General features: G+C 49.1%; 1 protein-coding gene across 2 annotated transcripts; it reads left to right on the forward strand.

Annotated features, from left to right (window-relative positions):
• The first annotated feature begins 1,215 nt into the window (after positions 1-1,215).
• On the forward strand, positions 1,216-11,834 carry FKBP1B (FKBP prolyl isomerase 1B). 2 transcript variants are annotated; one of them, XM_008162375.3, is made up of 4 exons: positions 1,216-1,412; positions 5,647-5,694; positions 9,702-9,814; positions 11,226-11,834. In XM_008162375.3, exons 1-4 carry the CDS (start codon positions 1,376-1,378, stop codon positions 11,352-11,354), a joined length of 327 nt encoding a protein of 108 aa, XP_008160597.1. In that variant the 5' UTR covers positions 1,216-1,375; the 3' UTR covers positions 11,355-11,834. The 2 variants fall into 2 exon arrangements, with proteins under 2 accessions (XP_008160597.1, XP_008160598.1); XM_008162376.3 differs by having other exon boundaries at positions 11,181-11,314.
• The last annotated feature ends 2,323 nt before the right edge of the window (positions 11,835-14,157 follow it).

Below are 14,157 nucleotides of genomic sequence, written 5' to 3' on the forward strand. Positions count from 1 at the left end.
TTAGGGCTGTGGGATTTTTTTGAATGTTCTTATCTGTACACAAAATATTGTGCATTCCATTGAAGCCACTCCACTGACCTGTTCCAGTTACACACCCCTGTTCCATACGTACCCCAAAGCGTCTGCCCATGGCCATCGCTCATGGACTAGTGTGCCAACCAGGCTTCTTTACCCCCCTGGGAGAACCTGGGCCACACCTGGGATCAGCCAGGAGGGGGATTTCAGATCCTGACCCTCATAGCACAGTGGATCATCATCTTCCTTGAACAGCACAGCCAATCCTCTTTCAACGATGCTGAGAGCCTGCAGTCTCCTAGGCAACCACCCGGGAGAAGGGGGAAGGACATCTCTGGGGCCTACTCCGGACACCTTCGCTCAGGCTTTCCCCCCCAGGCCTACCTTCCAGCACCACGTGCTAGGACCAGACCTTCACATCATTGCTGGAACCACGCGGCGAGGAGTTAGAAACAAAAACTTCCAGTCCCATTCATTCTTTGAGCAAACGAATGCAAATGGTTTCCTCCGAAAATCTCCATCGACTCCTGGGCCTCTTTGGGGTGGAGGAGGAGGAACACAAGGTCGACCTCATTCATTCACCCCCCAGCGCGAATCGCTCCACGCTGTAAGGGTCCCTACCCCACCCCAGTTTTAGTTTCCCGAGGACAGCGATGGTCTTCACTCCAAGGGTTTCCCAGGACGCAGTTCTTGGGCTTGGAAGGTGGGAATCCACCTGTGCGTGGGGCAGAGCTACCTGGGATAGTGAGTAGGAACTCAGAGGGGTGGAGAAGGGTCGGCAATGAACCTCCCTCCCACCCCACCCCACCCCACCCCACACTCCAGCTTGCTCGTGCAGATCCAGGCAGCCCAGCGAGGGCAGGCACCTCTCTGGTGCTTCCAAACGTTCTGAACCCCATGTCAGTGAGCCCGACTGGTTAGGCCTGGTTCAGTTGCCGGCCTTCCCCTAGTCTGTGGGAGCCAGCAGATTCCCAAGAGATAAATCTGGGTTGAACGGATGGCTGAAGGGATGGATGTGCAGGTGAGCGGGTGGATGCGGGAGAGCCTGCACGCCTCGCTCAGCATCCTCCCCGCCTGCGGGTCCTGCTCGTCAGCCAGGCTGGGCTCCAGAGCCGCGGGTCGGGGTCGCTTCCCCCCGGCCCCGCCCCGGCCGACCCCACCTTTCCTCGCCGCCCCGCCCCGCCCCGCCGCCCCCTTCCTGTGGCCCCTCCCCGCGCAGGTCCCGACTCCGCCGCACCTCCTCCGGCTCTGCAGTGGCGGCGGGGAGGCGAGTCGGAGCGCCGGCGGCATCGGGAGCCAGAGCCGAGCCGGGGTCGGGGCCGCAGCGGGGACCCTCGGAGGCGGGGCCGGTGGGACCGCGATGGGCGTGGAGATCGAGACCATCTCCCCGGGAGACGGTACCGGGCGGCGGAGCCGGGGGAGAGGACGGGTCCCGGGCGGGCGGGGGGTCTGATTCGGAGGTGGGTGGAGGGCGCCCGAACTGGGGGAGGGCCTAGGAGGGAGCCCCCCTGAGGAGGCTCCGGGCGGGATCGTGGGAGGGTTAAGAGCCGGTCCTTGCTGCCCTCGGAGCCGGCTCACCGGAGGAGGGAGCGCAGGCGGCGGCGGGAGGCGGGGGTCTGCGGCCGCCACCGCCCGGAGGCCGCAACTGCCGCGCCGCGGCCGGAGCCGCTCGGTTATCCGCTGCCGCTGAGTTCCCAGGGCCAGGTGTTCGCCCCGCTTTTCCTGCCCTGCTGGGTGAGCTCTGGAAACGGGGGGAAGGGCATGCTTTGGGGTCTCTTCTGCCCGTGCCCGGCCTGCGGTCGGTGGGCGGCCCCCTGCGGGCGGGGCGGCGAGACGCGGTGGGACCCGGCCGGTCTGGAGAGGGAGCTGCCGCCCTCCCCGCCGCTGCATCTCGCTGCATCCTCCCCGCCCCACTCAGCCTCTCCGCCAGCCCGTCCGCTCCCGTGACTTTGTCTCGTCTGCAAGCCGATGGCCTTCCAATGGGAGGCTCCAGCCCGGCCTCCGACCTGATCCCGGCGGTCCATTTATCCAGCTGCGGCTACACCTCTCCCCGGATGTCCCACCGGCACCTCCTACTCCGCAAGCCCCAAACAGAACTTGCTCTCCTGGGTGTTCCCTGTTCTCCGCCTCTGGGATTAGCGCTGCCAGGCCTCACCCTTGTGCGGTTGGGTCTGCAGGTGCAAAGAATAGCCAGCTAGCTGTTTTTTCACCAAAACTTAATTCGGACTGGAGCCCCCATTTCCGCAGGATCTGACGGGCAAACTTCATGTCAGGCATTACTGACACCCACCCACGAAAACCGGAGGCCCCACGGAAAGCCGGTGGTCCCTACAAGTCCCAGCTCTACCCCGCATCACGGGCGGGCACAGCTCGTCCACACCGGGACCTGGGTGCTGCGTCCTGGGAAGCACATCCCTGAGGCCTCCAGGCACTGCCACTCAGCTCTGCTGGGCACTGGAGACCTCCCTCCCTTCCCAGGCTGAGTTTTCTTATCCACCCTCTGGCCAGTGACAAGGAGCCTTTTCTCTTGAGGGGGATGAGAGTTTTAGGGAAAGCCTGGAGGCGCTCTGGCTTTCTGCTTTCAGCCTGTTTTCAACCCTGAGTCGACCTAGCCGATTTGGCTCAGTGGACATAGAGCATCAGCCTGTGGCCGGAAGGAAGGGTCCTGGGTTGGACTCCGGTCAAGGGCATGTACCTCGGTTGCAGTCTGGATCCCCAGCCCTGGTCAGGGTGCGTGCAGGAGGCAACCATGTTTCTCTCTCTCTCTCTGTGTCTCTTCCCCTCCCTTCCACGCCATCTAAAAATCAATTGGGAAGGGGGTGGGGAGGGAACCAAATAAATGGGGGAAATTAACAAAAAATAAATAAAAGCCCGAGTCTAGGAAGCACAAAAGGGCCAGACAACCATGCTGTATGTAACCCAGCAGGGGATTCATATTTCATATTCAAATTCCTATTTCAACACGAATGCCTGCGCAGTGCTGGGATGCCTGTCTTGATTAAGCCTCACACCAAGTTCTGTCAGGTCCTTCTGCTGACTCTCTCCAGGCTCTGTTCCCTACCTCGGTTCGGGCCTCCGTCATCTCTCACCCGGGTTTCTGCTCAGCCTCTGAACGGCTGCTCTTCCCACCGCCAGGGCCACTTCCCTGCCTTCCACCTGGCCTCCCGCCTCACTCCAACTCATTTTCTACACCACGGCCTTTTGACCATGTCCCTCCCCAGGCAGAAACTACTTTAGCGAAACTTCCATCTCCTTCTCCAGGCAGATGGTGAGATAACCTATTCTTCTTCTTTTCTCTTTTTAAATTTTCCTTTTCCTTTTTTTTTTTTTTAATCTTCATCGAGGCCCTAACCGGTTTGGCTCAGTGGATAGAGCGTCGGCCTGTGGACTGAAAGGTCCCGGGTTCGGTTCCAGTCAAGGGCGTGTACCTTGGTTGTGGGCACATCCCCAGTAGGAGGGTGTGCAGGAGGCAGCTGATCGATGTTTCTCTCTCTTTGATGTTTCTAACTCTCTATCCCTCTCCCTTCCTCTCTGTAAAAAATCAATAAAATATATTTTTAAAAAATCTTCATCGAGGATATGTTTATTGATTTTGAGAGACAGAGGAAGGAAGAGAGGGAGAGAGAAACATCAATGTGAGAGAGAAACATTGATCGGTTGCCTCTCATACCCGCCCGGATGGGAGATCGAACCTAAAACCTTTTGGTGCACAAAGCGACACTCCAACCAACTGAGCCATCTGCCAGGGCGAGATAACTTATTCTTACCTTCCATAGTAGAGCATAACCTCTCATTACCAGTCCCTACCCCCACTACCATTTTCTTCTCCAGTTTTAGCAAACTGCCTGAAAGTTGTTAAACACTCACCAGTTATTCAGCAAATATTTGTTGAATATGTACTGTGTGCTGGGCCCTAGGGTTACAGCAGGGAACCAGACAGGACTCCCACGATGCTTGCCTCTAGGCCTTTGAACATGCGGTTCACTCTTCCCAGATTATCTCCCTTTATTTCCTCTGGCAAACTACCCATCTTCAAGATCCCAGTTTAACCATTATCTTCTCCCTGATGCTTTCCCTGACACCCAGTCAGTTGCTCCCCCCGGAGGTTCCCATGGAGTCCTCTAGGTGTTGGCTCAGTCGTTAGCCCTCCTGCCTTTAAATTCCACCCAAATTGATACCTCCAGTGCAGACTCTCCATCTGCCCACTTGCAATATAAACTAAGATGTCTAATGGGCATCGCAAGATTGCCACCCGCATACCTAGGTTGTGGGCTTGGTCCCAGGTAGGGGGTGTGCAGAGAGCAGCTGATCAAGGATTCTCTCTCATCACTGATGCTTCTATCTCACTCTCCCTCTCCCTTTCTCTCTGAAATCAATAAACATATATTTTAAAAAAAGATTGCCACCCTCATAAATCTGTCCTCCAGTCTGCCCCATCTCAGGAATCTATTCTACCACCCACCTAGCTGCCCACACTGAAAACCCAAGCGTTGTGCTTGACTTCTCCTTCTCCCTCATCCTAGACCCCATCTCCACTCCCTGTCAGCTCCGCTTCTAGAATATATCTCCTATCTCTTTGGCTCTCTTCTCTGCTGCCACCACATTAATTCAAGCCATCATTGATTTCCTGTCTGGATTACTGCAACAGGCGCCTGACCGTCTATCCTACACACAGCAGCCAGAGTGATCTTATAAAATCTTAATTCAGATTAGGTCATTCTTGCTTACAGCCCTCCAGTGGCTTTCTGTTGCACTTAGAATTGAACCCAGCTCTGCACGCTCCGGCATGGTCCGGCTCCTTTCCACTCCTCACTCCTCCCGCCCTTCTTTCTATTCTGCAAATGCACCGGTCCTTTCCGGCCTCTGGCTTGTGCACTTACTGATCCTTCTTCCTTCAGTGGTTTTCCAACATTTGCTCTTCCTCAAGTCTCAGCTCTGAGAGGCCATCCTGGACCCCTTTCTAAAACGGCCTGCCCACTGTCTCTCTTTAATTCATCTTTAGAGAACTTATCACAACCTATAATTACCTTGTTTATTTGAGGATTATTAGTCCCCCTCCAAAAGGAGTGGGGATCTTGCCTATGTGGTTTACTGCCGTAACCCCCAAATCAGGTCCAGGCGTTCGGTAAATATTTGTGAATGATTGTGTTTATTCATCTTTGATCACAGTCATCACCCTGCCTCAGAATCCACTTATGTATGTGTCTGTTTCCCTAGCTTCCTCATGAGTTCATACATTGCTCTGTTTCTGGAATCTAATCCAGGCCTGGCACATAGTAGGCTGCCAGTGAAGGCTTGTGGACTAGATGAGGGAAAGTAAAAGGAGCAATCTAAGGAAGGAAAAGAACCAGGAGCGAGTGGAGTTGAGGAACCCAAGGAAATCAAGTTCCAGTCAAGGCCAGAGAGGTGATGTGATGAATCTGGGTTATCCAAGGCACAGAGCCAGAACTAGAGCCAGGGGCATCTTCCTGGTATGGACATTCACACCTGAATGTCCCAGGTGACTTTGTATAAATTTGGAAAATTTAAAAAAAGAAAAGAAGAAGAATAGGTTATCTCACCATCTGCCTGGAGAAGGAGATGGAAGTTTCGCTACCTTATTTGTTCATCTGCCCTCATGTCTTCTTGCAGGAAGGACATTCCCCAAGAAGGGCCAGACGTGTGTGGTGCACTACACAGGTAGGCCTTGTTCCCCTAGCCCTCATCAGACCTGCCCTTCCCGCGGTAGGTCTCTCCTCTAACACTCCTCTCCAGACACATCTGATCCCCTGCATCAGGCCCAAAGCCTAAGGCAACCAAGTCTGACCAGCTATCCCCCACTTCTCCCAGCCAGCCTTGTGGGAATGAGGAAGGGGGCTTGCAGGGTTAACCCCTCCCCACTTATACCAGCAAGAGTCATCCGTGGTTTCTCGCCTCTGTGTGGGCAGAGTGGAGCCCTGGCCCTCCTGGTTCTGTTTGAGATCTGGAAATCCCTTTGTACAGCTCGGAGAGCCCTGCCCATCCCTGCAGACTCCCTTTTCATCATACGGTATTATTAGAGGAGGGTGGCTTCCTCAGAACTTTTTTTTTTTTTCCAGAAATAGTCTATTCAATTCAGCCTACTGTTATTGAGCACCTACTGTGTGCAAAATGCTGTGTTGGGCACTGGGGCTGTGGGGGGTGGGAGAGGGCAGACAAGTCATGCCAGGCCCTGGTGCAGTGTGAGGGGTGGGATGACAGCACTGCTGTGGGAGCCAGCGGAGGGGCTGCGTCTCTGCTGACCCCTCTTGGGTGATCTGTATTGGAAGGGCAGGTGGGCTGTGAACCTTCTAGAACCTGTAGGAAGAGACCCACAGGTTGAGAACCGCTAGCAGGGTACCTAAGACCACCGGAAAACACAGATATTTACAGCACGATTCATAACAGTAGCAAAATTGCAGTTATGAAGTAGCAACAAAAATAATTTTATGGTTGGGGGTCACCACAACATGAGGAACTGTATTAAAGGGTCGCGGCGTTAGGAAGGTTGAGAACCACTGCTCTAGATGGAGTTCCTGAAGACTGCTGGCAGGAAGATCACAAGCAGGTGTTTGTTCCAAGGCAGGGGGAGGGGGAGTGCTCTGCTCTGTGACCTGCTTCCCAATGGGGCAAACCTGATGACAGCTACTTAGCAGACAACAAGGCCAGTTTAATTCCCAAGATGTATGGAGATGGGGCCATATTTTAGCAGTTCTCTGGGCCAGTGTGAAGTGCAGGTTAATTCTAGACAGATACTGGGGGTATTTTTCTCAGCTGCTGTGTTGCTGGTCGCTGACGTCAGTGGCTGGAGCTGTGTTTTATCTCCCAGTGATGTGGCCTAATTACGAGTCTTCTGGGGCCTCTGACCTGTGTAATCAATTTATCTGTCCTACATGTTGCAGACGGATCTGTACTTATCAAATTACTGAAACCACAACATCTTTTTGCAAAGACTTTTCTTTGCGGAGAGCAGGCAGCATGCATTAAACACCAACATCAGCTAGGAGTGGCTCTGGTTTGAGGAGGGACTCTCTCATCACAGTAGATTATATGGGACTTTTTTTTTTTTAATTTCTTTATTGATTAAGGTGTCACATATTTGTCCTCATCCCCCCATTCCCATCGCCCCCCCTCCCCACGCATGCCCCAACCCCCTGTTGAACTTAACCGTTGGATAGGCTCATATGCATGCACACAAGTCCTTTGGTTGAACTCTCCCCCTCCCCCCACCCTCCCCTATCTTCCCTCTGAGGCCCGATAGTCCGATCGATGCCTCCTTGCTTCTGGTTCTGTTCTTGTTCCTCAGTCTATGTTGTTCATCATTTCCCCTAGATGAGCGAGATCATATGTCACTAGATATATACTTATGAGAACTGAATGTGAGACGAGCAATAATAGTTATGCTGACAGGCAAATGGATCAGTCTGTAGTGAGTTTCTTTCTGGACCAACAGTTCTTTTGGGACCCAATTTCAATGTCCACCAGTTCCTTATGTGTACATGTCAGCACTGACCCCTCAGCTCTGGATGGTGGACAAATGGTGGTAACGGAGGTCCGACTCCCTCTGGTTTGGTCTCGGCCGGACATATATGGGACTTTTTGGTAAATATTTTTTATTAAATACAAATACAGTAGAGAACATAAATCTGAAATGTACAGCTCCATGAAATTTTTCAAAGTGATCACACTCAGGTAACCACCACAGATCAACATGTGCATTTCCTGCACCCCCAGGAGTCTCCCTTCTGTCTCCTCCCAGTTATCACACCTCCCTGAAGATAATCCGTGTCCTGACTTTTGTTCGCATGGATTGGTTTTGCCTGTCATATAAATGGAACCAGAGTGTATTCTTTGTTATAATTCTCACCTAAGGACATGTTTATTTTTATTTATTTATTTTTTTCTTTTTATATATATATATTTTTTTATTGATTTTTTTACAGAGAGGAAGAGAGAGGGATAGAGTCAGAAACATCGATGAAAGAGAAACATCGATCAGCTGCCTCCTGCACACCCCCTACTGGGGATGTGCCCGCAACCAAGGTACATGCCCTTGTCCGGAATCGAACCCGGGACCCTTGAGTCCACAGGCCGACGCTCTATCCACTGAACCAAACCGGTTTCGGCAGGACATGTTTATTTTTAGAGAGAAACATTGGTAGGTAGTTTCCCATATGCAGCTCACCAGGTTTTGTATCTGTAACCTATGGTGTATGGGACCACACTCCAACTAACTGAGCTACCTGGCCAGGGCTAGAGTGTGTACTCTTTTATGTTTGGCTTATTTACTCAATGTTATGTCTGTGAGATTTATGCAGAATGGTTGTTCTTCTCTATTTTTGTACCATTCCTTGCCTCTGTGTTCATTATATGTATACTAGAGTTTGGGTTCACGAGATTTGTGCACTGGGAGGGAAGAATGCCTGCTTTCTCCCCCCGCCTCCCCAGCGGGCCTAAGCTGGCAGTCGGACATCTTTGGTGTTGCTGTGGAGGCGGGAGAGGCTCCTGCCATTGCTGTGCTTTCCAGCCAGCGTGAGCCCCGCTTCTGGCTCCACAGGGGGCGCGCACTGACCACCAGGGGCATCTCCTGCATTGAGCGTCTGCCCCCTGGTGGACAGTGCTCATCATAGTAACCAGTGGTTCCACCATTTGGTCGATTTGCATATTAGCCTTTTATTATATAGGATACTACACATTATCCTTTCTATAGTTGATGGCCATTTGGGTTGTTTATAGTTTTGGGTTATCATGAATAGTCTTGCTTTGAACAAAGATTTCTTTTGATCCACATCTGTACCATTTTGGCTGGGTATATGCCCAGAAGTGGAATCACCAGGGCACAGGGTTATTTATGCCTGTTCAGCTTCACCAGATACCACAAATACCTTTCCAAAGTTGTGCCAATTTCCACTTCCACTTGCAATGTTTGAGAGTGCCAGTTCTCCTGCATCCTCATCAACACTTGATTTTACCAAGTTTTGTTTTGCTTTTGGCCCACTCTGGGTGCCCAGTGGTATCTCATTGTGGGTTTGAATTGCATTGTCCTAAAGACTCATGAAGTTGAGTACCTTTTCATGTACTTATTGGCCATTTGGATATCCTCTTGTCTGCTTAAATTCTGACCATTAAAAAACATTAGATTGTCTTTTGATTTATGAAGTCCTTTACTTATTCTAGATATGAGTCTTTTGTTGGTTATACCATTTCTAACATCTCTCATGCTATGGCATGCCTTCTTGTTGTCATATTTTTAACAGAAGGTTTAAGTGCAGAGGCATTTGAGAAAGGTGTGACCTGAATAGGACATGGCAAGAGAAGAAAGTGGAGAGCAGAGAGAGGGTTATCAGGCAGGTAACAGCCAAATCCTGAAGTAAGAGTGGAGCAAAGACCCATTGGAGGTTATTCCTATACACAAGTGAGACAGGATGGTGACTCGGTGAGGCCCCGGGATGGTGGTAATAGAAATAGAGAAAATAGGTGATTCCAAAGATATGAAGGACTTGTTGATAGGCTGTATATGGGATAAGGCAGAGGGAGAGTCCAAGTTTCTTGTTTGGGCAACAGGTCCGATGGGGAAGATTGGAAGAGGAGGTTAGTACAGAATAGGAATCCCTTTTAGATGCGTTGAGCCCGAATTGGCAATTGACTCATGATCACAGCTCTTTTCCACCTTATTCTTGTTTTCACAGGAATGCTCCAAAATGGGAAGAAATTTGATTCATCCAGAGACAGAAACAAACCTTTCAAGTTCAGAATTGGCAAACAGGAAGTCATCAAGGGTTTTGAAGAGGGTGCAGCCCAGGTAGGATGAAGATCCTCCTTATGGGGGATTTGAGGAGTCGGGATCTGAGCTCAACACTGCCCCCACCCTATCACAGACCACTACTGCACACCATCTAGTTTCAGTCCTGGCTTTGTCCCCACCCTTTTTGTTGCCAGCATGACTGTTTTGTGTCACTGGGGGCTCTCATATCTCAGGCTCATCCCCTGGGTTTGATCAGAACTAAACTGGCTGGGGGGCTTGTGAGCTACCAGCTGTCCCTGACCAAGGCAGCAGAAGAGTTGGGGTAGGGTAGGCCAAGGTGGACTTTAAAAAAAACACACAATTTCAGACTTGCAAAAAGATTGCAGGAATAGTAGAGTTCCCGTATGTTCTTTACCCAGCTTTCCCAAATGGTAACATTTTACATGATCATAATACAACTAGAGGCCCGATGCACAAAATTCGTGCAAGAGTAGGCCTTCCTTCCCCTGGCTGCCGGCACTGGCTTCCCTCTGGCACCTGGGACCCGGGCTTCCCTTGCAGCCCTGGCTTGGTCCGGCCTAATTAGCATATTATGCTTTTATTATTATAGGTGATAAAAATCAGGACATTAACATTGATATAATACTATTAACAAATCATTCAAATTTTTGAGTCAGATATTCAGTATTTAAAAATCAGTTTATCCACATTTCACTAAGTCTCAATAATGCCAGGCCGGTCTTTATTTTAATTTCAGAGAGGAAGGGAGACGGAGAGAGATAGAAAAACCAATGATGAGAGAGAATCATTGGTTGGCTGCCTCCTGCACGCCCCACACTGGGGATGGAGCCCACAACCTGGGCATGTGCCCCGACTGGGAACTGAACCATGACCTCCTGATTCAGATTGACGCTCAACCACTGAGCTACACCGGCTGGGCACCAGATGGGTCTTGATGACTGCTGTGATGAGCCCTGTTCAAGCTCTGCATCCTGCGTCTGTGAAGCCATCTGATGCTCCACTGTAGTTCTTTTAGCCCTCTCCACCTTGCTGTGGCTCTGATCTTAAGTTCTCTAATGAACTGCCTGCCACCTACTTAATTGTGTGCAGGTACATGTGCTTTAGACACCCTCTTTAGGAAGAGGGTGGGGAACAATTATGAACAAATAGAAGTGTTTGGGCCATATACTACTTGATAACCAGCAGTTTGTTGGATGAATGAATTAGAGACTGCTTTGTGAAAGTTACTGTCCTACAGTCAAGTTTCTGCTATTCTGAGGCAGAATCTGCATGTGTTACAACATATTTTAACACATAACATATATGTGTGCCATGCATTAAATTCATCTCAGATTTTCAGAGTTACCATGAGGATGGTTTGGGAAAATGCCATAGTTACCTTACTTTTTTCTTTTAAATCAAGCTGGGTCCTCTTTCTCCTCTCCCCATCTGCCCCCATCCCTGCTAGATGAGCTTGGGGCAGAGGGCGAAGCTGACCTGCACCCCTGATGTGGCGTATGGAGTCACTGGCCACCCCGGTGTCATCCCTCCCAATGCCACCCTCATCTTTGACGTGGAGCTGCTCAACTTAGAGTGAAGGCAGGAAGGCACTTACGGTGGCTGGAGATGGCTGCTGCTCACCCTCCTAGCCTGCTCTGCCACTGGGACGGCTCCTCCTGCTTGGGGCTCCTGATCAGTGTGCTAACCTCGCTGCCCCCCGACATCACTCATTCTTTCTGCCCAAGCTGCTCTGTATGTGTTGGTCACTGTTCACGCGCATCTTTGCTTGAGGAAACTTCGGTTGCAGATCGAAACATTTCAGGTTGTACATTTTGCGTGATGCATGTAATAGCCATTCTTGAGAACACAACACAGATTTCTTGTTTGCACAATCTACACTGCCTTACCTTCACTTAAGCCAGACACACAAGGTGCTCAGACACGAAATGTACATGGCGTACACAGAGGGACTTGAGCCAGTTACCTTTGCTGTCACTTTCTCTCTTAGAAATTGTTGGCTGCTGACTTACAAACTGTCCTCTTTGGAAATGACATGTAAAATAAAGGCTCTGTGCTTGACAAATTCCTGTCCATCCTTATTGTAGATAGGAAGTACTTGAAGGACGACATAAGCCAGTCGCCCTTGGGAAAAATAGTGGAAAGGAGCCTTCCAAGTAGCCAGGAGAGAGAATAAATATAATTACAGTGTGAATACTGTACATGCTGAGCCTTGTTCTGTGTATTTTAAAATAAATTGGTCACCAATCCTCTAAGCAGCCCTAACAAAGTAGGTATTATTTGCCACTCATCTCACAGGCTCAAATGTGGGATTTCAGCACTTTGAGATCTTGAGATTTGTAGTTGTTTGGACTTAAAGGGATGAGCTCCCTTCACCCAGATGGAAAAGAACATTGTGCCTCTAAACAAATGAGGGTGTGATAGGCCTTAGAGCCGCACGCTAACTCACATTAAGTTACTTTTGAAAAGACTGTGATTCTGAGATTGTTTTCACATTAACTGCTTAGTTGCATCTAGATCTGTTCTAACTTACATTGGGAATGACTTCAGAGAAGAATGTATGTTTCTGCATTGTTTCCACATATACTGTTTAATTTAATCAGCATTAACTAACTCTAGGGAGTTCTCAGGTAGGTTTTAAATCAGCCTGCTTATTGGTGTGCTCATCAAAGGAGCCTGGGGCAATATGGCTAGGAGATTTTTCTTTTAGTTGGCATAGTTTTTAAACTTAGTGAGGAGTATTCTGTCAGGAACCTCTTAACTTGAGATTGTTAAGACTGAGAGGGGCTGGAGACAGTACTATTAGTTTCCTTCACAGACTCATGTCATATATATGATATGGGGGGGGGGGCTGTGGCCCTCTGCTGAGGACTGAGGAGTTAAAAGAAGCAGTCTTTAGGATGGGGAGAATGAACTGAAAAAGGGGCTGCATTGCTTTTCACCACCCAGTCCCTGGGCTCACTTCCACTATGGAACTAGGCCAGCTAGAAGGGCTGCATTCTCTCCTTTCTGGGGTGTTTTCTTCAGAATGTCTTAGCTTCCAGCTTTCCTTGACACAAAAGTCTATGATAATTTCTGAGAACGCAGCCTGTTTTCTCATGTTTTCTGCTGTGACACCAATAGGATAACTAAAAATGGCACTAAGGACCACTGGAGGTGACCATTACGGAGTCATATAAAACAGCAGTCGCCAACCAGTGGTCCGCAGACCACTGGTGGTCCGGGAGGTCTGAAAGGTTGGTGACCGCTGATATGAAAGATCAATCTGGAGTATGTCCTCGTATAGCACAGGTGGTAAAAGGAGACACTCACTAAGAACCAACACAAACATAAACCACCACATGTACCTACTGGCTAGCACCTGGAAAGGACATGCCAGGCTTCACAGGCCCCGCTCTACTGACGCTCTTAAAAGATGATGCAGAGAATCATGATCCAGTATGCTCACAAGTTTGGACATTGTCCCGAGAGAGCCATTGAAAGTTGTTAAGCAGGAGAGTGACGATGAGCTGTCATATCAGTCATTTTCAAACTTCTGGTTAACACATCCTCGAGTCATACAACATCTTTCTTAGAAACTAGAAATTTAACCTTGAAGAATGTAAAGCAGTTCTGACAGACGTGTGTGTACATACATGTGCACGGACACAATCATTCCTTGCACCCATAAAAGCAGTTTGAAAAACTGAGCCTTCGATGCCTAGTACAGAGGGCGAATTGTAACTGTATCCTCAGCGTCTTAGCATACACAGACCTGGCACTGAGCAGGTCCTCAATATTTGTCCACTAAATTAAAGTTCTTATATCTTAACTGGGACAGGCCACAAAATTGCCAAACAGTTACAGAGACTTTAGAAAAATCTCAAGATCACGAAATTCAGCTAACAGATATATGAATCCAAATGATGGGCTGGCCATAATTGTCAATAGGAATTTCCCCTTGTTGTTAATTTCAAACAACTACACTATTGGCAAGCCAGTCTGCCACTTAGACACATCATACTGTAAGTCTAATTTGTTTTCCTCTTACAAAATGTCTTTTAGAAAATTAGTTTTAAATTTGTAAATACCTAAAGGCACATCATGCATTACAATAATTGATACGGAATTCACAAAAGCATTCATAAGAAAATTACAGCTGTGGCTCCTTTGTCATATGCCTGCCCTTAGAAATGACTTACAGTGCTTTCAAAAAGCACTCAGACATAAGTAAAGAAGACAATTATTTCCTCATTTTCAATAGTAGGCTTTGAGAAGATAGTACAAAAGGATATAATAGCCTGTTTTCTTAAAGTAATGATAGATTTCAAAGCTAAGTGCATTTAAAAGTAGAAGAGATGCTGTATGTCCAGTTAAATGATTTAGTTCTTGTACCCTTCAAG

The sequence above is a fragment of the Eptesicus fuscus genome, chromosome 16, assembly GCF_027574615.1.
Source record: "Eptesicus fuscus isolate TK198812 chromosome 16, DD_ASM_mEF_20220401, whole genome shotgun sequence".
In the NCBI taxonomy this organism is placed as follows: domain Eukaryota; kingdom Metazoa; phylum Chordata; class Mammalia; order Chiroptera; family Vespertilionidae; genus Eptesicus; species Eptesicus fuscus.

Excerpts from the sequence above, each read along its gene's own strand:
- FKBP1B (XM_008162375.3), top strand. The coding sequence starts at position 1,376 with ATGGGCGTGGAGATCGAGACCATCTCCCCGGGAGACG. Across the intron at positions 1,413-5,646 it reads GACCATCTCCCCGGGAGACG|GAAGGACATTCCCCAAGAAG; the intron begins GTACCGGGCGGC and ends GTCTTCTTGCAG. Across the intron at positions 9,815-11,225 it reads TTGAAGAGGGTGCAGCCCAG|ATGAGCTTGGGGCAGAGGGC; the intron begins GTAGGATGAAGA and ends CATCCCTGCTAG.